This window comes from Podarcis liolepis, assembly GCF_965112155.1.
Source record: "Podarcis liolepis genome assembly, chromosome: 7".
NCBI classification, from domain to species: Eukaryota; Metazoa; Chordata; class Lepidosauria; order Squamata; family Lacertidae; genus Podarcis; species Podarcis liolepis.
Genome location: NC_139561.1, coordinates 15,896,895 through 15,920,367, shown reverse-complemented (window position 1 = coordinate 15,920,367; position 23,473 = coordinate 15,896,895). Strand labels below are relative to the sequence as shown.

The window sequence follows — 23,473 nt, the reverse complement described above, 5'->3', positions numbered from 1 at the left end:
CAGGAGGAGTGCTCACCTTCAGGCGAAACAGGGAGATGAGTCGCCAGATCAGGACCAGCTGATACCCCCCCCGAGATAAAAGGCTGCCAGACCCTGTCCCAGGTTGCGGGAGCAACATTGCTGTATACCAGACCCTGTCTGAGATCCTGTACCTGTCCTTGCCTGGGTTCCTGCCTTGTGTCCTGCCTTGACCCTGTCAGACTGACTCCTAGTGGAACCTATGGATTCTGGACCAGACCTGGACCGTGGTTCTCGGGTTACCCCCGGGCCCAGCACATCCAGCAACTGACATTCAAAAGCATTGCTGCCTTCACCTGTGAAGGCAAAGCACAACCATCCTGGCTAGCAGCCACGGATCTCCTCATCTTCTTCCATGAGTTTCCCCAATCCTCTTTTAAAGCCATCCAAGTTATTATGGAATCGTAGAGCTGGAAGATGCTGGGAACGCGATTGGCGCTGAGGGTTAAACCACAGAGCCTAGGACTTGCTGATCAGAAGGTCTGCGGTTCGAACCCCCATGACGGGGTGAGCTCCCGTTGCTCGGTCCCTGCTCCTGCCAACCTAGCAGTTCAAAAGCACGTCAAAGTGCAAGTAGATAAATAGGTACCTCTGGTCCCTTTATCTTTACCTAGAGCTGGAAGGGACCCAGAGGGTCATCTAGTCCAACCCCCTGCAAGGCAGGAACGAATCCCAGCGAAAGCATCCATGGCCTTCCAAGCTCTGCTTAAAAACCTCCAAGGAAGGAGAGTCCACAGCCTTCCACTGCTTCTCATTTTCTGATCATGGGGGAAGTTCCTTCTTTCCCTGCTCAGAGGCACTGTGGCCACTTGTGCTCTTGGAGACTGTTTCTGATGCAGGCCTTTTTACTGTACTGACTTATACTAAATACTTATTTACAGCTTGCCCTCGAAAATGCAAGCTTGCTTACTTAGATAACAATAACGTTTTGGTTGGTCCCCCCCCCCCCCCAAAGTGCTTTATTATTATTGCAAATTTATTTATTTGGTTTTTCGAATTAACATTTTACACTCGCATATCCAACATACATCATTGATACGGAAGGGGGGGCATGTCTTCTTCACCTCCTTCTTTGCTACAATATATCCATTTATTTCCAATTGTCAATGTCAAAAGGGACTAAAATCTATAAAATTCATAGAAAATCAACGTGCCAATTTGCTCAATTTCTCTAGGACCCCATGACACCTCCCCTGTCCTCCATAATCCCTCAAGCAAGATGTCAAGACCCTAATCTGGTCAAATCGTTCTGCCAAGCCCTTCCTCCAGGCGATGCCAGGTGACAGACTATGCATACATGGACCATTGTCTTCTCAGGATGTGCTTATCTGTGCATATCTCCAGCTCTGCATATTCCCCCCTCCCTCCTCCATATCTCCAGCTCTGCATATTCCCCCCTCCCTCCTCCATATGTTAATCTGTGTAACCCAACCTCTTCTTAATGTATTCATGATGTAACTGGGATGTATTTTGCACTGTATTCTCGCTGTTCAATCTCGCCTTGAACCTGTTGCGCAATAAACTTGGACCTTCTGTAGTTTGCTCCTGCGTCCGGCTGAGCTCATTTTCTTCCGCAGGGACCCGCGGACCTAGTCCAACGAGCTGGGTGGCAGAGTAACCCCGCACCCAGATTTTTCCGTAACAATCATAAAGACAAGATTCCAAAGAATCTCCTGGACTTCTCTCTTCCCCTTTGTGGGTCCTATCTTTAGTCATTTCCTCCTGCAACTTTTATAATAATCCATATCTTTTACATCTCCATTGCATCCAAAATTCACCATTAAACTACAAGTGTTTTTCCAATCCAACTAACGATTTTAACTGTTTACAATGGTTTTTAAGAGAAATTATAAATTTTCCCCTTTCCTTATTTTTTTAAAAAAGTTTTAATTAAACGGATTTACCCCAACACCCCCCCCCCGCCCTCCAGCTTACGGTACCTGGAACCCCCACCTCACCTCCTGGGGGAAAGAGTCGTCTCTGCCCAGTTCTGCGCCCAGAAGACAAGGAGGAAGTGAAACTGCTCTGATATCAGATAACGCCACCCAATCTCCGCCTCGAGGAGGGGAATCCTGGCTCATTTGCATACGATGACGCTCCTTCGACGTCAGCTGGCTCCTTCCAAAGGAATCCCTCCCCTCTCCTCCCGCTTTAATCGTTTAATAGCTTAAGGCGCCTCCAGATGCAAAGTACAGAGGCGCGCGCAACGCTTCGGTTCCAAGCTTATTCTGGCCACCAGGGCTTCATTTAGAATCATAGAATTGGAAGAGACCACAAGGGCCATCGAGTCCAACCCCCTGCCAAGCAGGAAATCCGGGGCAGGGCGACAGGAGAGTCTCGTCATATTATGCAAATGAGCTTTACTTGGGGATCGCTCCTTGGACGTGTGCATGGATTTTTTGGAAGCTACAGTATTTATAATAATAGCGGGTTTTTTTAAAAACCAGGGCTCTCCATCCTGGCAGCGAAGGCTTTATAGGGTCCTTCTGCAACCGTGCTTTGGAAGTCAGCCTCCTTGAGCTCAGGCAGATAGACTTCCTTTCCGGGAAACGCAGGAAAAAGTGGACTTGGGAATTGCAGTTGCTCTTTGGAGAAGAGTCTGTGTCCTCGACCGGGGCGCGCTCAATCCGAGAGGCGCATCATCGTGCGCAAAGTCACCCCGGCTGGGAATCCCCTGCTCGCCCGGCCTACAAGGGGTGGTGCTCCCTTGGGGGACCCTCCCCGAGAGTTTCCTGCGCCCTCGCCCATGTTCACATTCGGTTTCTTTTTCCTGCAAGGCTGTTGAGTGTCTTGGGGTACCGCGTGGCTCTTGCGCATTTTCCAGCCCCGGTAAGCCTGTTTGTTTGTTTGTTTGTTTGTTTTGGAGGGAGGGGACGTTGTGGAGCCTGCGAGGTTCAGTTTGTATTGGGGGGGGGGTCCGCCCTCTCCTGCCCTCCGGACCTGTTTGCGGTAGGAGAAGTGATGACATGGCCTCTGAGCATGTGCAGAGCGACCCCTCCTTCTTTTCTTCCCTCTAAGTATAAGTTCGTGTGTGTTTTTTCAGGGTTTCAGATACGTGTGAACTTGTGATGAGAGTCCCTCCCCTCGCTATGAAGTGTTGCCACGTGCATGGAGCAATTGCGTTTTGGGGTCCGTGGGCATGCTCAGAATTAAATTTATTGGCCTATCCAGAGGATCCCTGTTAGACCCACAGCCAATGGGTTCTGCATGTCAGTACAGAACAGTGAAATGCAATAGTTTGTAATGACTCAGAATAGGCCCATTGAAATGAATGGGCCTACGTTAGCCAGTTTCACTCATTTTAATGGGTCATCTCTGAAGGCAACTGATGATGGATACAACCCGATAAGAACCCTGCTTAACTTAACATTTTAACGGGGGATGGGGTTTTAACTTGGGTGGGTGCTGTTTTATTTGGGGAGTGGGGCTGATTTAAATGGTTTCTAAATGTAATATGCTAATTTTGGATTTAATTTCACTTCATTTAATTTCATTTCACTTTTAACTGGTATCCCACCTTTCTATAGCACTATACACAGGGCGGTTTGCAAGCGGAAGAAATAACAAAAGATTGTGCACTTTATAACAATATGATCCAATCCAATATTATGACATACAAAAGTTATGTCATAATAAAAACATAACTTTAAAATGAACAACTTATAGCCAATAAAGCGTTCTTCGATAACCCATTGGGATATAGTAGTGCACAGTGAAATTAAATATCAGCAAATAAGAATTAGGCACAAATTCACTCTTAATTACAATAAACAGTTTCTAAACTATAATCAATAAAAATAACAGTGCATAAAATAACACAATACATACTGAGAAGCAAAGACACACAATTTATATAAAATAAAATAAAATATCCCTGAACTCCTCTTTTCCCAGCTGCTTCTGCGTGGTCTGGGAAAGGCTCCTCCTAGGTCAGGCAAAATGCCATTGCCTGATGGCCAGCACAAAATGCAGAAGGAAAGCTAAGAATGAAAGGGGGCAACAGATAGATGTGGATAGAGCACAGAATGTTTAACTGGCTCTTAGAGCAGAGAAAGAAACCAGGGGGAAGAAGCAGGAAAGGAATGAAGCACGTGGCTACAACATTTTGTTGCAGCGTTCCTCTTTACAACTATTTCCCACTGCTGCTGTTCTTGTGGGGGTTCTCTCTCTCATTCTCGCCCTCTTGTGGTTCTTCCCTGGAAGCGGCCAAAAGACCACTTTGAAGAAAGATGCTGACTATCGGAGACTTGCCTGAACATGTCCTGCTGGAGGTGCTGGCCCGGGTACCAGCGAGGAACCTGCTTTGCAACTGCCGTCTGGTTTGCTCCCAGTGGCGACGCCTGGTGGACGACCCCGAGCTGTGGAAGATTAAGTTCCAGCGAAAGAGCGGACCCGAGACCCAAGAGTCGAAGGCCTTCTTCATTTACTCCCACAGGGAGAAGAACTTAATCAAGAATCCTTGCGGCAAAGGTGCATCCCTGTTCAGCTGGGGGGGAAACGGGGAGGAGGGGGGTTATTGCTTGGTTTCTGTTCTTTGTTTTTATTATGTGTTTTGTGTTTGTTACCTTGCATTTTTACATCCCTAAGATCTACAGATGAAGGGCAGTACAGTGGTACCTCGGGTTACAGACGCTTCAGGTTACAGATGCTTCAGGTTACAGACTCCGCTAACCCAGAAATAGTACCTCAGGTTAAGAACTTTGCTTCAGGATGAGAACAGAAATCGTGCTCTGGCGACATTAGCTAAAGTGGTACCTCAGGTTAAGAACAGTTTCAGGTTAAGTAGGGACCTCTGGAACAAATTAAGTACTTAACCCGAGGTACCACTGTATACAAATTTAATAAATAAGGAAAGGGAAATGGCCGCAGTCTGACAAATGATTTGCCTGACCCTTTTGGAAGGTGGGTGGCACTGTGGTCTAAAGCACTGAGCCTCTTGGGCTTGCCGATCAGAAGGTCAGTGGTTCGAATCCTGACGGGGTGAGCTCCCGTTGCTCGGTCCCTGCTCCTGCCAACCTAGCAGTTCGAAACACGCCAAAAAGTGCAAGTAGATAAATAGGTACCACTGTGGCGGGAAGGTAAATGGCATTTCTGTGCGCTGCTCTGGTCTCAGTGTTCCATTGCGCCAGAAGCAGCTTTGTCATGATGGCCGCATGACCCGGGAAAACTGTCTGCAGACAAACGCCAGCTCCCTCGGCCTGTAAAGCGAGATGAGCGCCGCAACCCCAGAGTTGTCTGTGACTGGACTTAACTGTTAGGGTCCTTTACCATTTTTGGAAGGCACTTTGCTGCGAATGATAGGGAACAAGGCTGGGCAGTGCTGGGTTTTCGACATCGCGGTGCATCTCCAGCCAAACATCGTGGTTTGGCGATATACTGCAATGTTGAAAAAAGCTGCATCGGCCCCAGCTGGCGAGGTGCCAGGTGAAAACACCACAGATCTCATTGTGGGAGCTGAGGCATTTTCAGTCCAGCGCCTTGCGGGCTGGGGGGCCAAGACAGCTGGCCCTGAATTGCTGCTCAGCTGGAGGGCGGAATGGCTCCTACAAGCAGCGGAGCCAGCTCTGACATCCCTGCCGCTCGTGCTGGAGCAGCAAGGACCCAAGCTGCCTCTGCCTTTGCTGGCATTGGGGGCAGGTGAGCTATCTTGCTCCCTCATCCCCCCACTCCCAAAGACCAACCTAGCAGCAATAGCCAAGCACATGGAACCTGTCTGGCTCTGTGCGTTTGACTGCCTTCGCTTGTGCGGGTGCGCTCTGGTGGGGGTGTCGTTCACCCCGGGAAGAATGACGCAACCCACCTTCCCGAGCACAAGGCGTGGGTGTCTTCACCTTGTGGAGAGGGACTGCTGGCGAGTGTGGGGCCTGCCAGGGGCATCAAAGAGCCCCTAAACCACCTGGCTGCCTCTCACCGGGAGGGTGGGCTCCGTCTACCTGGGAGGGAAGGCACAGCACCCCCTCCTCGAGGAAGGCAGCCAGGTGGGGTCTGGGCTCTCTTTTTTTATTAGTTTTTTGTTAGTTTTCCAAATTTATAACAAACAAATAGAAATAAAACATAAAAAACAAACACACATTTATCCTAGCTATAATAATTCCACTTTTGTTAACATTGTTGGATGATTTCCTCAAGTCCCCCTGGCTGAGTTTCCATATAAATCATTGTAGCAGTTTTCCAAAACTGTTTTCACATAAAATTTACTTGGTCAATTAACATCACTTATTTAAGTCTTAGGCCGATCTGATACTCGCAAGTAATTCTATTTAAGTTATCTTAACATATTTAGCTAAATAGTCTTTAAATTTCTTCCATTCCTCTTGGTACTCCTCCTCCTTCTGGTCGCAGACTCTTCTGTCAGGTCGGCTAGCTCCCAAATGTCCATCATCTTCATCTGCCATTCCTCCACTGCTGGCACTTCTTGTAATTTCCAATTTTTGGCCAACAAAATTCTAGCTGCAGTTGTGGCATACAAAAACAATCTGACATCTTTCTTGGGCAATTCCAGACCTGTTATTCCAAGTAGAAAGGCTTCTGGTTTCTTAATAAATGTATATTTCAACATTTTTTCCCAATTCATTATAAATCTTTTCCCAGAAGTCTTTCACCTTGGGACAGGTCCACCACATATGGTAAAAGGTACCTTCTTTTTCTTTACATTTCCAACATAGATTATCACTCTTGTGGTAGATCTTTGCTAGTTTTACAGGGGTTAAGTACCATCTATACATCATTTTCATAACATTTTCCTTCAACTGGAGTCTGGGCTCTCTCAGCTGGGGAGGGTTTGCACTTTGACAGAGCCCCCATCCTGCTGCTGGCTCGTGCGAGCCGCTGGTGGGTCGAGGGCTCTGTAAAGCAGCTTGGCTCAGGAAAGTGCAGCAGCTTGCTCCTCAGGCAAGCAGTTTAAAGAAGCAGAGAAAGGAACTCCTCGCCAGTTCCGCTTGATTCTCCCTCTGCAGGGATATAGTACGATGGCAGTTTCACCAGCTGTACATCTGCCTCCAGCTCCCAGCTAGTTTGTTTCTCCCTCTGGGCGCTGGAGGCAGAGGGACTGGAGAGCGGTGGCAGTTTCACCAGTGATATACAGTGGTGCCTCGCAAGACAAAAGGAATCCATTCTGTGATTCTCTTCGTCTAGCGGTTTTTTCGTCTTGCGAAGTAGGCCCATTGACGGATTAGCGCTATTAGCGGATTTTAGCGGCTTCTCTGCTGATCGGATCAGCTGATAAGCGGCTTAGCGGCTTAGAAAAAGGGGGGAGGGGGGAAACCAGCAGGAACTCGCAAGACATTGTCGTCTTGCGAAGCAAGCCCATAGGAGATTCGTTTTGCAAAGCACCTCCAAAACGGAAAACTCTTTCGTCTAGCGAGTTTTCTGTCTTGCGAGGCATTCGTCTTGTGGGGCACCACTGTACCGCTGAATGAAGCTGTCATCGCGGTCTGCCACCACATAACGGTCCTGGGCTATATATCGATGTATTGATCTGGCTGGGGAAACCCAGCCAGATGGGCGGGGTATAAATAATAAATTATTATTATTATTATTATTATTGCCCAGGCCTAATGGGGAAGGGTTCAATGGCAGTCAGTCAGTGGACTAGAGGTACTAGGCTGTTCCCCTAAATGTTCCTGGTATATCTGAGTATTAAAGTATTAAACCCTGACGCCACCTTTCCAAAGCCCAGGAAGCTTCTGCCTGACTTAGGGAAGGAGGCAAGATGCTTGAGAGCCAGCGCGGTGTAGTGGTTAAGAGTGGTGGACTCGTAATCTGGTGAACCGGGTTCGATTCCCCACTCCTTCACATGCAGCTGCTGGGTGATCTTGAGCTAGTCACACTTCTCTGAAGTCTCTCAGCCCCACTCACCTCACAGGTGTTTGTTGTGGGGGAGGAAGGGAAAGGAGATTGTTAGCTGCTTTGAGACTCCTTCGGGTAGCGATAAAGCGGGATATCAAATCCAAACTCCTGCTCCTCCTCCTCTTCTTCTTCTTCTGCTGCTGCTGCGTGTGATGTCAGTGTTGTTGTTTAGTCGTGTCCGACTCTTCGTGACCCCATGGACCAGAGCACGCCAGGCACTTCTGTGTTCATGCCTAAAACATCCCCCCTGTTGTCCTCGCAGGCCTGCGTGTTCCTCCAGGATCCGTACGCTCTCCTTTGTCTGGCTGCTGACTCCTCTGTTGCTTCCACTGACTCAAAATCCTCCTCCTTCAGTGTCCGTCATTTTGGTTTTGGTTTGGTTTCCGCAGAGGGCCTGGACTCCTGGGCGATGAGGGTCCCTTCCGAGGGCCACTGGAAAACCGAGGAGCTGTCCGAGGAGGATTTGGCAGCCCTCCCCGTGCAAAGTTTCCTCCAGAGGAATTCCTACGCAAAAAAGAAAGACTCCTCCCCACAGTGGGTCAACCGATGCTTTGCTGCATGTGACGGGTGAGTGTCCGTGGACAGCTGTGAGTCCAAAATGACTCCCTGGCTGCAAATCTTGGAATGTGATTGATCTTACGTGACTCCCGCTAATTGATTTGCGATCCTCAATTAGCTCTTTATGGCAGCTTCGGCAGGTCCGGCACACTTCCTCTGCGCGATCTGCTCCTTCTTCTCCGTCACGCCCAGCAGAGTAAAACACAGCGGTGTAAAACTGTCACACAGCTCGTCTCAGCTTCCAGACAAACACACACAGGACAGGTTTGTCTATTTACAGCTCTTTATTCCGACATATCTCAGGATTATCCTGGACTGCTTGCAGCCATTTGTAGGACTACTCCTTTTCCCTCACAGTACAGAGTGAGACTAGCAAACTTTTGCCCAAGCTCCTCCCAAGCTTCCAAAAATGACGTCAGAATGGTGTGGCATCATGGGAAGAACTTAACCTGTTAAGTTCCAACCTCAACACCCCCTCTTGCCGCACCTTCTGACAAGACCCTTTTGAGTTCAACACCTTTCCCTTTGCCTTGAGCCCCTTCCCGGCATCTTTCCCAGGCACCTGTTGAACCTCTTCAACACTCCCAGAATCACACTGTGCGAATCTGGCCCACGCACTTGTCGTTTGGTATCTTTCAGGTGGAATGCCCTTTGTTGAGCGACTAGACCTTCTGGGCACAAACTCAGATGTTACCTCTGACTCACTGCCACCAGAAGATGTGTCCTCAGCATCACGGGATTCCCCCTCTGACTTAAAGCGTTTTCGAATCCTCTCCATTACACTCACAGGAGAACTAGGCTCACTCTTGGCCTCTCTTTTCACAACCTGTGGAGAAACTACAGATACCTCCTCCTGTTCCTGACTTTGGTCAGTTACCTGATCGTCATCAGCAGACTCAGCCTCTCCTTCCTCCCCCTCTGAATCTTCCTGTTCTGAGTCAGAGAGACACTCTGAGAGAACATCACGCTTGACAGCGGGTTTTGACTTTTCATCCTGCTCATAGAACTCAGCGTGCTTGCTGATCAGCAACTTACTCTGATCACCTGATGGAAATGCAAACCTCCATGCACTCGCTGTTGGCTCATACCCACAGAAGATCATTTTCCGGAACTTGGATCCATCTGGCCCCTGCAAAGCAGCAGGTACTGACACAGATGCACGTGACCCGAACATACGCAAAAAATGAATCTGGGGTTTCCTGCCATGCAACAGCCTAAATGGTGTGTCCCCTACCATGGAATTGTAGGTCCGATTCCAGGTGAAGCTCACATACTTGATTGCCTCCAGCCAAAACCTTGGAGGTAACCCAGAATCTTTCAGCAACACCTGTGCAGTTTTAACTAGAGCCTGACACTTCAGCCCTGCCACCCCCCACTGATTGGGTGAAGTCACTGTGTGACGTATTCCTTTCTTGCGAAAGAACTTCTGCAAAGCAGAACCTGTAAATTGAGCACCTCTGTCACTTGTGACAGCTTGCACTTTGGTGGCAAACCTTTGTTCCACCTCCTCAATCCAACGTTTGATCAGCTGTGCTGCATCATCCTTGGATTTGAGACCGTGAGTCCAGGTATTCTGCGTAAAATCTTCCTGCATCGTAAGCAGAAACCTTGACCCTCCCAGACTTGGTTCCTTTACAGGACCCCACAAATCTATGTGAATTTGTTCAAAAGGTTTTGTTGTTATCCTCTCTACTTTTGGATAACTGCATCCTTTTACCTTTGCCAGTTTGCAAGTTTCACAACTTACAGCATGTCCACATTCTGAAATCCTACACCCTTTAGAAACTTCCGGCAGCACCTGTAGTTCTTCTAGAGAACTATGAGCTGTTCGTGTATGCCAAGCATGAACACATTCATCATGATTGGGAATTGTAGCACGCAGTGCTTGTGCTTCCTCAACCTTCCCATCACCCTCCAGAGACGTTTTAAGAATGAAGAGATCATTCTGCCCCTTTTTAACCTTGGCAAGCATCCTCCCTCCTTTGGAGATTGTGCACACATCATCCTGAAAACAAACCGTAAATCCCATTTTCAGTAAATAAGGCACAGATAAAAGACAGTGGTGCATCCCAGGAACAGTACAACACTTCAACGTTTCCTGTAAAATAGAAAAATGCAAATTTACAGAATTAGTCATATTTCTTTTCAGTCCATTTGCAAAGAGAACAGTCTTTCCAGCTGAAATTGCTGTGCAGTTCCACCTCTCGACAGCAGGTGTCTCTGGAATCAAATTGCAATTAGCTGCAGAGTCAATAACAAAACTTAGCTCCTCTGTACCACAGCTGTCTTTAGCCAACGCCAGACTAGCCGTGATCAGATAAGTCTCTTCCTGGCACCTGGCACGTCCACCAGCCTCAGTCCCACGCCTGGGTGTTTTCCCAGACTGGATGCCATGGAAACCCGACTGGTTCCCATGAGAGTTCAGCTGTTTGACCTTGGCAACATCCTGTCTTGCCTCTCTGCTCCGGTGGGGGCAATCTCGCCGCAAATGTCCCGGTGCTTTACACACGTAGCAACGACAAACTCCAGTGGAAAAACACTGCCTGGGGCTCCTCCCAGCTGGCCTGGCCCTCCTTCTTCCGGAAAAGCACTCCTTGCCAGATCCGCCCCCCCTGAACTGCCGCTTCATTCCAGCAGGTTCAGTGGAAAACTCTTCAAACTTGCCTTTGGAAGTTTCCGCCCCCCCGACTTGCTCACTAGCACTCCTTGAGGCTAAAACATCAGGAACAGGGGCTCCAGCCATCTCTAGGCTTTCAGCTTTCACCTGCCCTTGGCCTCCTGCTGAGCCTTCACACAGACGTTTCAGCACACTCCAGGCCTCACACGCAGATTCAACGCCTCCCAGGTGATGTTGCAAATTTGCATGAACACCTGCCCGCAACATGCAGACCTCAGCTCTCATAGCTTTCACCCTCTGCATTTTCTCCTCCAGAGAAGCAGATTGCGACTTTCCTGCATCTCTGTCATCTCTGTCCACCAGTTGCACTGGTTCCCTTTGGGAAATGTCCCAAACTTCCGTGGCCATGAACCACGCTCTCACCCTTTTTGTCCAGGTATTCCACGCTTGGACGGTGAGTTCCTCAAGCTGTTCAAACGGAGCTTGAAACACCTCCTGGCCATCTGCCATGTTCTCCCGTTCTCCCAAGGGGCCCCAAGCTGTACTTACAGACGCACCAGCTCCTCCGGCTCCTCAGCTCCGTGGAGAAACGGTACCTTGCTGCCCTCAGCTCTCAGCAACACAGGCACTTTCTGCGTTTTCCAGCTTGCTTGCTTGCTTGCGTCTCCTACCGTGCTTCTCTGCTCGAAACCGCAGATCAAAGCTCCGGCAGTATCTCCCGTGACAGTTTTACAAGCGATGATTTAGGACATCCATAACCTCTTGCAATGTGATTGATCTTACGTGACTCCCGCTAATTGATTTGCGATCCTCAATTAGCTCTTTATGGCAGCTTCGGCAGGTCCGGCACACTTCCTCTGCGCGATCTGCTCCTTCTTCTCCGTCACGCCCAGCAGAGTAAAACACAGCGGTGTAAAACTGTCACACAGCTCGTCTCAGCTTCCAGACAAACACACACAGGACAGGTTTGTCTATTTACAGCTCTTTATTCCGACATATCTCAGGATTATCCTGGACTGCTTGTAGCCATTTGTAGGACTACTCCTTTTCCCTCACAGTACAGAGTGAGACTAGCAAACTTTTGCCCAAGCTCCTCCCAAGCTTCCAAAAATGACGTCAGAATGGTGTGGCATCATGGGAAGAACTTAACCTGTTAAGTTCCAACCTCAACAAATCTGGTCCCTCGGGGACACAGTTACCCCATTTGGGACCAGGGAACCCCACACACGTGCCCACCCCTGTCCCCCCAGAAACAGTGCTTCTGTCTTGTCGGGATTCGACCTCAGGCCATCCATCCTCCAAACGCCTTCAGACATTCACACAAGATGTTCCTTTGTGCTTCAGGCTCTGCAGCAAGGCTCAGCTCATCATTCTGAAGGACCTTGGGTACTGGGACGAGCTAATAGATGAAGCCAGACCTAACATCACCGTGAATGAATGGTGGGTTCAGAGCATCCAGTCTTGGTTATTGAGGGGGTGGGGCTGCGTGGTCCAAAGGACAGAACAAAAATGTATGGAATATGCAGACATGGCAAAACTTAATGGAAGACTAAGAGATCAAGACAACAAAATAATGGAAATGGTTATTTAATATTTACAGATAAATTGTAAACAGAACGTTGGCAGGATTATTGTAAATAACCTGCAATTACATACAATTTGCTCATTTATTCATCAATTTTAAATACAGTGGTACCTCGAGTTAAGTACTTAATTCATTCCGGAGGTCTGTACTTAACCTGAAACTGTTCTTAACCTAAAGCACCACTTTAGCTAATGGGGCCTCCTGCTGCTGCCACGACGCCAGAGCATGATTTCTGTTCTCAGCCTGAAGCAAAGTTCTTAACCTGAAGCACTAATTCTGGGTTAGCGGAGTCTGTAACCTGAAGCATATGTAACCCGAGGTACCACTGTATATATATTTGAAATAGATGAATAAATGAGCAAATTAAGTTAATTTGGATATGAAGAAGATATTAAAAATGAATTTAAGGAACCGCAGGAAGAGGAGGAAGGAAGTCAAGTTTTGAAATGTTAAAATGTTTGTAAAATTAGTGAAATGTAGAAATCTGAAAAGCAGGATCTGGTAGGATTCCAGACAGCTCCAAAGCTGGCAATGTGCTCCAACCGAACACCCTTCAGCCTTGGGTCTCCAAGTGTTACTGGACTACTACTGCCATCATCCCTCACCATTGGTGTGCTGGGGATGATGGGACTTGTAGTCCAACCACCAAAGGTTATAAAACACTGCTCATCTGCTCTGAGCCTTCCCCCTCCCCTATAATTTTTCTGTTTTACAGTTTAGAATATCCATTTAAACAACCTTAAAATACCAATGACTTCCCTTCTTCTCTTTCCATGGTTCATTTTGCATAACATAAATCCCTGCATATTTTATATAAACTGAACCATTCCATTATTGCATCCATCCAAACTTATTTGCACTGTTGAATTTATCTGAATGCTGCCAATGTTTTCGAGTGTACACAATTCCCCCCCCCCAATATATTCAACAAACATTTTCCAATCTTCTTTAAACATATGTTGTCTTATTCTATATGTTAAGTCCGCAAGCTGCGCATATTCCATCAGTTTAAGTTGCCTCTCTTCTTTAGTTGGGACCTTGCTCGTTTTCCATTTTGGGGCTAACAAAACATGGGCCGCAGTAGTAGCATACATAAATAACCTTGTTTTGTTAGCACCCTGAGCCTTTTTGCACCTTTGCAGGCCTTGAATTTCCTGAGCAAGCTGTGCCTCACTGAGATAAGATCCTTCTGAAAGGGCCTGCAGGCAGACATGAATGGCACAATAAAAAAATTCCTTCTAGTAGCACCTTAAAGACCAACTAAGTTAGTTCTTGGTATGAGCTTTCGTGTGCATGCACACTTCTTCAGATACCAAGAAGTGTACTGGCTTCTGAAGAAGTGTGCATGCACACGAAAGCTCATGCCAAGAACTAACTTAGTTGGTCTTTAAGATGCTACTAGAAGGAATTTTTTTTATTTTGACTATGGCAGACCAACACGGCTACCTATCTGTAAATGAATGGCACAGTCAGAGACAGCAATGCTTCTGAGTAACAACTGCTGGAAAGGCAGGAAGGGAGAGGGTTTTCGTACTCGGGTCCTGCTTGTGGGTTTCCCAGAATGGGCATCTGGTTGGCCACTGTGAGAACAGGACGCTGGACTGGATGGTCCATTGGCTTGATCTAGCAGGCTCTTATGTTTTGTAGACACACCAAATAATATATTTGCATGCAAACGTAAGAAGAGCCCTCCTAGATCAGGCCAGTGACCCATCTAGTCTAGCCTCCTGTTCTTGTGCAACTGGTATTCAAATGTGTCCCACCTCTTGACAGTGGAGGGAGAACACAGACCCCATGGCTTCAAGAGCTCCATATGAACCTAGCCAGACCCTGAGATCATCTTCCAAGGACCTCCATCGTGTGCCTCCTCCTCGAGAGGCCCGGAGCGTGGCAACACAAGAACGGGGCCTCCTCTGCAGTGGCTCCCCATCTGTGGAATGCTCTCTGGCTCCTTCATTATACAGCTTTCGGTGTCAGGCAAAAGCGTTCCTCTTTAATCAGGCCTTTGCCTGACTGACACCTGATGTCCTTTTAAAATGTATTGGGTTGTTTTTTTATATATTTTGATTATGTGTATTGTGGTTTTATATTGCGATTTTATGTTGTATCCTCCCTGAGACCTGCACGTATAGAGCATTATAGAAATATAATACAGTGGTACCTTGGGATGCGAACGGGATCCATTCTGGAGCCCTGTTCGCATCCTGAAGCGAACGCGACCTGCACGTGCACGGGTCGCGTTTTGCCACATCTGCGCATGCGCATGATGTCATTTTGACTGCGCATGTGCGTGCAGTGAAACCCCGATGTAACACGCTCCGTTACTTCCGGATCGCCGCGGAGCACAACCCAAAAATACTTAACTTGAAGCACATTTATCCCGAGGTATGACTGTAATAATAATAATAATAATAATAATGGCCATTGAAAGCCGCATTTATGCATGAAACTGATTGATGTAAATTACAGCCATTCGCCATTATTGGCTATATTACTACTTATTATTATTTATTAGAAGTAACTGTTTTAAAGTTGTACATTCAAGTACATGGGAATAGATTTGTATCGAAAGGTCTAGGCTGCCTTGATTTTTTTATCTGGAGGTTATCGGTCACGAAATATATACTCTTGGTTTGGTGTTCAGTGTTCAAATCATGCCTAGTTTGGTTTCTGCCCAAACTGATGTTTTCTCTCCCTCCCCCCCCCAAAAAAAACAGCTATTATTGTCCCCCTGGCAGCCGCTATCAACTTAGTGTGAAGATGTTGGACGCAGACTTTCAGCTCCTCCACATCCTCCATACGGAAGGGCGCGGTTCGGAAGCTCCACGCTGGCGTCGGGTCTGTAAGCCCCAGTGGGAAATGCTTGGGATGGGGAGCAGAAGCAAAGCCTGCAGTAGATGGGGGAAGGATTTATCAATCTGAGGGCCGGCATTCCCTTGTATGCAGGCTTCCGGGGGCCACATTCCAGGAGTGATGGGCAGGAGCAGAGGTTGAAGTGGGCAAGCGGGTGCTTATTCATTTATTTTTATCTAAAGGAGTTTGTGGTCATCACAAAAAGAGGGAGCCGGTGTGGTGTTGTAGTTAAGAGTGTCAAGACAATTACATGGGAGACCAGGGTTCAAATCCCTGGTTATGAAGCTTGAACCCATTCAATGTCTTCTCCAATCCTAACCTACCTCCCTGGGGATAAAATGAGGAGGTGAGAGTTATATATGGGATCTTGAGCTCATTGGAGAAAACATCGTCTATAAAAGTAAGAAATGAATACTTTCTTTGGCTCCATGATCACTGCAGATGGTGACAGCAGTCACGAAATTAAAAGACGCCTGCTTCTTGGGAGAAAAGCAATGACAAACCTAGACAGCATCTTAAAAAGCAGAGACATCACCTTGCCGACAAAGGTCCGTATAGTAAAAGCTATGGTTTTCTCAGCAGTGATGTATGGAAGTGAGAGGTGGACCATAAAGAAGGCTGATCGCCGAAGAATTGATGCTTTTGAATTATGGTGCTGGAGGAGACTCCTGAGAGTCCCATGGACTGCAAGAAGATCAAACCGATCCATTCTTAAGGAAATCAGCCCTGAGTGCTCACTGGAAGGACAGCTTGTGAAGCTGAGGCTCCAATACTTTGGCCACCTCATGAGAAGAGAAGACTCCCTGGAAAAGACCCTGATGTTGGGAAAGATGGAGGGCACAAGGAGAAGGGAACAACAGAAGACGAGATGGTTGGACAGTGTTCTCGAAGCTACGAACATGAGTTTGACCAAACTGCGGGAGGCAGTGGAAGACAGGAGTGCCTGGCGTGCTCTGGTCCAGGGGGTCACGAAGAGTCGGACACGACTAAACAACAACAAAATTTTAAAACCTGTATGATATACACAAAATTATGAATAAAGCAAGTTCAGAGAATCGCAGAGTTGGAAGGGACCGCAGGGGTCATCTAGTCCAACCCCCCTTCAATGCAGGAATATTTTTCCCAACGTAGGGCTTGAACCCACAACCCTGGGATTAAGAGCCCCATGCTCTAATGACTGAGAAATAAGATGAAAAAAGCAAAATGCACGACATAGGAACGAAATTAGATGACATGCATGTTATAAAACAAAGTTGCACATTGATATATACATGTCTTTGGATGTCTGTGTAAAAGGTAAAGGAACCCCTGACCATTAGGTCAAGTTGTGACCAACTCTGGGGTTGCGGCGCTCATCCCGCTTTATTGGCCGAGGGAGCCGGCGTACAGCTTCTGGGTCATGTGGCCAGCATGACTAAGCTGCTTCTGGCGAACCAGAGCAGCGCACGGAAACGCCGTTTACCTTCCCGCCGGAGCGGTACCTATTTATCTACTTGCACTTTGACGTGCTTTCGAACTGCTAGGTTGGCAGGAGCAGGGACCGAGCAATGGGAGCTCACCCCGTTGCGGGAATTCGAACCACCGACCTTCTGATCGGGAAACCCTAGGCTCTGTGGTTTAACCCACAGCACCACCCGCGTCCCTGGATGTCTGTGTGTGCGTGCCTAAAAGAAAAAAGGGGTTAGCTGGGCACTGAAAGAAGGACAGCAAAGGCACCTGACAAACATCATGGGCAGGGAGTTCCAAAACATCGGTTCTGCCATGCTAAAAGATGGAATCCAAGTGCACAGTGAACCTTTGTGCATTCCTTGTAAGCTGGCAGGACATATTGGTTGAGTGTGGGGGGGGGGGTCAAGGAGATCTCCCAGCTCCTAAAAATACTTGCAAAGCAGTGGAGTGTCCAGAGGGGAGATCCAGGGGCCAGGCTTGAGGGCCACATTCAGCCCAAAGACCCCTACCTTTGAGAGGGGTAGTTTTCCTCCTAGCTCAGCAGCCTTGCCCTGTATTCAGCATCTCTCTCTTTCTCTCCTGTCTTCAGATTTCGCAAGGGATTATCGAATGCCAGGCTGGACTCCGCTACATCCTCTTTGAACACCTGGCTGTAAACGGGAGCGGCCAGCCACCCGAGAACAGCGTAAGAGTCACCAGGAGCAGCGTCACTCTTTGGCCGTTTAATTGGGACGAAGACTTCATAGAGCCCTTTCCCAACTCAGATGACGAAGACGGCGCTAGTGGCAGCGGATGCAACTGGTGAGGATCCTCCCCCCTGTCTTCTTGCAACCAATCAAGGGGAGGCTCTGCCTGTTATTGGCTCTCCCTCCATCTGTCTTTGGCTGCGGCGCCACCTAGAGGTGGGCTCCCTACCTACTGCCCTACCAGTGCCAATGGGCACTGCCAGCCCCCGCTGACTCTTAATTCTGTCCTGTACACTCTGCTGCGTTCCTCTGACATCTGTTCTTATGTCCGACAACATTTGCATCATCGCCTCTTCAAAATTTGGTGTTTTGGAGTCTCTTCTGTCTTTCATTTTACTTTTCTCAGACTTACCTACACCATTAGCCCTGACTATTCCATAGTATCAAGGTCAACTCACCCAGTCCCAGTCAAGAAGATTTTTAGTGCACAGGCAGCAGCAGACAGCTCAGCAGCTCCCCCCTTTCAAAGTCTTAATTTCTTTACTCTTCTTATTCTTTTTAAAAACCATCCAAAATCCATTCACACACTTATATCCAATTCAAGGAGGGTAAAAGAAACATTGTATACTATTTTAACAAGCTCAGACAGCAGCAGTTACTTTGTAGTCCCCAAAGAGGAAAACGAAAGTTGAATGTTTCCTCTCCCTTTGTGACACAATAATGGAGTCTAGCCTTCCCCCACCAGGAGGTCCACTTCCAGAAAGAGACTATTCCCCTGTCAAATCTATCTCTTGCAGGGTCTTTCAATTTAGTCAACCCCCCCCCCCCCGCAGAAAGAGGGGTTTAGAATGTTTCCTTGGAAGTTTTGACAAGTCTTTTAAAGTTACAGTTTCGGTCAGCGGTAACTTCTTTCATTTCTACTTCAGCGGAAAGGGATCAACCTCCGTAATTTAAATCCCTTCCAATCCAATTGACAGTCCTAATTTAAAACCTTTTTTTACCCAGTCTTTTAAAATTTGGTCAGAGAAATTGGTCGCTCATGATTGCCAGACTTCGGAGCTTCGCACGATGAAGAAAGCGAGTAGATTCCACAGTACCCGCGTCTCCAACCCCGCTCGCTCTTGGGGCTCCTATTAGAGCTTACCGGGGAGCAGGGGAGTCACAAGGGGTACCCGCCAGAACACCAGGTCCTCAGAACTCTTGATCTGGGGTTTTTTCGGGGTTCCGCGACGCTGTTGCGGTCACCAAAGCGCAAGGACTCCTTCTTCTGAAAGAGCTCTCATCCGCCATTAATCACGCGGCCAACCAGAAGTCTCAACCTGCAGTTTCATAAGAGTACAGTGGTACCTCGGGTTACATACACTTCAGGTTACATACGCTTCAGGTTACACACTCCGCTAACCCAGAAATAGTGCTTCAGGTTAAGAACAGAAATCTGGCTCCTGCAGTGCGGCAGCAGCAGGAGGCCCCATTAGCTAAAGTGGTGCTTCAGGTTAAGAACAGCTTCAGGTTAAGTACGGACCTCCGGAACGAATTAAGTACTTAACCCGAGGTACCACTGTATATATTTAAAGTAGATAATTAAATGAATTTGGATATGCAGAAGATATTGAAAAATAAATTTAAGGCACCACAGAAAGAGGGGGAAGTCAAACTTTGAAATGTTAAATTGATTGTGAAACTAATGAAATATATAAACTTGAAAAGTATAAATAAAAACTTTTTTTAAAAAAGAAAGAAAGACGCATCTGGGCTTCCTGATCTTTGTAGAATGGCCAGTTAGGGAGAACGATGGAAGCTGACTTTTGAACGTAGATAATTTTGGGTAGCAAAGAGTCCTCTGTCTTTCTCTACAGCGACATGTAAATCAAGTATCTCTTCATGAACTGGGTCTTTTTCTCGTCCTGAATTAATAAAATAGGAATAGGCACTGCAATCCTGTGTCTACTCAGAAGTAAGCCCTATTGAATTCAGTGGGGTTTATTTTCAAGTAAGTGGGGTTAGGCTTGCGGCCTAATTTGTGTTTGGCATAGTAACTGGATACCAAACATTGTCTTTTTCTGGGTTCACTTTTTTTTTTTTTTTGAGGTGGGTAGGATGCTCCCTTCCTTCTCTCTGCTCTTCAGAGACATATTTCTATGTAACTGACTGTGAGGGGTTATTTACTATAAAGGGAATTGCAGCACAGCAAAGCAAGCTATGGGGATTACCGTGGTTTACACTAAGTCAGGGTATGGAGAACCTTGGGCCTGCCACAACTCCCGTCATTCCTTGATATTGCGCATGCCATGCTTGCTGGGGCTGATGGGAGTTGTAGTTCTGTGACAAGCCAAGGGTTCCCTGCCCCTGTGCTAAATCCATATCTTTGTCCTCCTTTGCAGATGAGTCCTCCGGGACACCATTCAAGCTTCTAGTCCCTAACTTTGAGGTGATGAACTGCAGCCCTGGGACCAGGTGCGGCCCTCCCATCCGGCCCTCGGGGTTCTCCTCTCACTGGCCCTGCTCTGCTTGCTTCCTTGAGTGCCTTTGCCTAGCAGAATGTGTCCCTGAGCTGTAATAAAGCCTTTAGCTTGCCTGGGTGGAGAAACCTGCGTATACAAACCTCTGGATTGTGCATGGTTTGGGTGAAGCCTTCTGTTTTGCCTCAAGCCGCTCCTACTGCTGGTTTGTGGCCCCTAGAAAGTTGTCCTGGAGGGAATGAGGACCCCTGCCTTTTCCTTAAACCGAAGCCCTGATTGCTGCATTTCCCAATGCAATCCTCGCTGCAGACATCTTGGTGTTGTTTTCCTTCTCATAAACAAATGCATAGAACTCTGAGACTTCTCCCAAATCCTTTGCCAGATGAATTTGATGAATTCGTTTTTCTGCCATGGCTATATAACACTGCCTTCAATAATCTTTGAAGAGTAAACTGTGACAGTGAACATAGAACTTATGAAAAGACAGAGGGGATAAAGAACTGTCTCATACAAAAAGAGTTATCCAAACTCTTACGATAAGAGAGAGAAAAAGAAATTTGGTTGAGCGCCACCCTGACATTTACTGTGACAAAACCTGGCAAATAAAGTCTATCTTTCAACAAATGTGTTTGCCTGTTCTTTACATTAATCACTTTTTAAAGACGTCAGCATAGAGGAAAACGCTACATTCTATATCCCTCCTGTAGTATCCATCAAGATCAAAGGAGCAATTGGCTTTTCCACTTCAATTGTGCTCCCATGCATATTTCAGCTACTAGAAGCAGATTTATATCTGGGATATGTGTGGTGCTGTGGTCTAAACCACTGAGCCTCTTGAGCTTGCAGTTCAAAGCCGCACAACAGGGTGAGCTCCCATTGCTCTGTCCCAGCGCCTGCCAACCTAGCAGTTTGAAAGCACACCAGTGCAAGTAGATAAATAGGTATCGCTGCAGCGGAAAGGTAAATGGCATTTCTGTGCGATCTGGTTTCCGTCACGGTGCTCTGTTGTGCCAGAAGCGGTTTAGTCCTGCTGGCCACATGACCCAGATGTAGACAAACGCCGACTCCCTCGGCCTGAAAGCGAGATGAGCGCCTTTGACTGGACTTAACCATCCAGGGCTCCTTTACCTATATCTATATATCTACCTCCAAATACACAGAATAGTTGAGTTGGAATGGGCCCAAAGGGTCATCTGGCCTAACCCTCTGCAATGCAGGAATCTCATCTAGATCATACATGACAGATGTCCACCCACCCTCTGCTTAAAGACCTCCAATGAAGAAGAGTCCATTCCACTGCTGAACAGCTCTTAGGGTCAGAAAGTTGTTCTTGATATTTAGTCTGAATCCCCTTTCTCGTAACTTGAATCCACTGGTTTGGGTCCTACCCTCCCGAGCACCAAAACAACAAGCTTGCTCCATTTTCCTTAGGACAGCCCTTTAGTTATTTGAAGATGGATATTGTATCCCCCTCTTAGTCTCCTCCAGGCTAAACAGACCCAGCTCCCTCAACCGTGTCTCACCTGTCTTGGTTTCCAGACCCTTAAACTGATACCTTTTACGACTTCTTCAAGGTAATCTCATAATAAAATTTTCATTTTTTGTTGTAGCAAAGTATCCCGAGTTGTTGCTTTTTAGCTGATTTTTGTGATGTTGGTTCTTTTGAAGAATTTGTTAAAGAAATCTGCGTGCGCTGTGTGCTATATATACTGCTTTAAACTTTTGTACAGCACCCTTTTGGAGGAAGTAACCAAGCAAAATAAATGCACCACAGAGGGTCGTGGAGCGCCTTCCAGGGGCCACAGCCATGCTTCATGGGGACCAGTGGTGGAACTGAATTCAGCCTAGTGGGTCACACATAACATTGGGGCTTTTTTTGTGCTAATCATAATGCTTGCTAACACACAATCTTAACATAGCAGCCAACTCCTAGGGGCTGAAGGGTCTCCCCCCCCCATAAAATGTTCATGGGCACTGCCCTTCAAATAGTGTGCCTGCACTATGTCATGTGATCAGTTGTCAATATTTTATTCAAGTTGGCTCCCCTGCCATATAAGCTTTGCATCCACTTGCTTTGTAGGCTGCAGGGTCCTGAGTCCACCTTTGGAAATCTGCTTCCTAGAGCTCGGAGCAAATTCCTGCAGGCTGAGCTAAAACCTTAGGAGCAGCAAGACTGGGGCTTAATAAGCGCCTGTGGCCTTGAAAGGGGCGTGGCAGCCAGGGAGGAGCATCATCTTATGCAAATACAGTCCAGCAGGGATTCCACTACTTGCCCAGCCCACAAGGGGAAGAACTTGCTAGAGACCCCACCCCTAAGGGGAGGATTGGCAGCAGGGGGTATGTCACTTCCTGCAATTCCAGTGCCTGGACTGGGATCACTTTCAATTTCCACTTGCTGCCTGGTAGCTGAGCAGGGCGGAGACTAGATTTCCTGTCAGAAGCATCACGTAGTTTCTGTGCTCATTCCAGACCAGGGACTGCAAATAAAATGTTTTACGGTAAATGTGCTGCGAAGTGCAATATACACATGTGACACTAGATGGCGACAGTGAGCTATGCAAAATTCAACGTATAATTCAAAACTTTTTTAAAAAAAGCATTTTCACAGCATTTTTTATACGTGTGCAGATTCCACCTAGGACTTCGTTGGGAACAAGGTAGTGGGTTTACTACTCCGAGTGAAATTTAATTGGACATAGCCCAGTGCCTCAAGGGTTGGAAGATCTTGGGCAGGGGTGCCAACTTGAAGAAAATATTGGGGGGTCAAGCACACTGCAAACCAAACCTTGTCCAATTGACTGCAAACTGGTGCCAAAATGGAGTGGGTTTGTTGTGCCTATGGCCCCCAGTTTGAGTGTCAATTACTCAAATGTAGCGGGACAGCTGGTTATGTGAAACACTTTGTTAAGGAAAATTCTGGGGTGAGAGACTACTCAACAGCCCCTCTCATCGGGGCAGAGCCTGCTGGTCTATATGGTCAGAAAGGAAGGAAGTTCCAGCCAAATATAGGAGCAAAACAGCAATCAGCAGACCAATATCTTTATTATTGTGCAACACGTCCCCACAAGAGTAAGAACACCGAGGATGGGGTGACATCCTCTTTTAAAACTTCATTCTTTTCCCCAAAATACACTTTGAGTGGCATCATTGCTACATCATCACTACATCAGTGGAATGTCACAAATAGGGAGGGGTATACAAGGGTTGGGATGCGGGTGGCGCTGTGGGTTGAACCACAGAGCCTAGGGCTTGCTGATCAGAAGGTCGGCGGTTCAAATCCCCGATGGGGTGAGCTCCCGTTGCTCGGTCCCTGCTCCTACCAACCTAGCAGTTCGAAAGCACACCAAAGTGCAAGTAGATAAATAGGTACCACTCCGGTGGGAAGGTAAACGGCATTTCC

At 47.4% G+C, this 23,473-nt stretch overlaps 1 protein-coding gene across 4 annotated transcripts in view; it reads left to right on the top strand.

The window, feature by feature from the left end:
- Window positions 1-20,697, top strand: part of LOC310711184 (F-box only protein 44-like) — a 74,312-nt gene extending 53,615 nt beyond the window's left edge. For 2 of the 4 annotated variants that reach the window (XM_083512713.1, XM_083512712.1), the window contains exons 2-6: window positions 4,222-4,488; window positions 8,256-8,433; window positions 12,386-12,481; window positions 15,344-15,464; window positions 17,518-19,257. In XM_083512713.1, coding sequence (XP_083368839.1) covers window positions 4,248-4,488; window positions 8,256-8,433; window positions 12,386-12,481; window positions 15,344-15,464; window positions 17,518-17,733 — 852 coding nt within the window. In that variant the 5' untranslated portion in view covers window positions 4,222-4,247 and the 3' untranslated portion in view covers window positions 17,734-19,257. Of the gene's footprint in view, window positions 1-2,336; window positions 2,848-4,221; window positions 4,489-8,255; window positions 8,434-12,385; window positions 12,482-15,343; window positions 15,465-17,517; window positions 19,258-19,995 lie in introns of those variants that run through there. The other 2 variants (XM_083512714.1, XM_083512711.1) reach the window with 2 other exon arrangements.
- The last annotated feature ends 2,776 nt before the right edge of the window (window positions 20,698-23,473 follow it).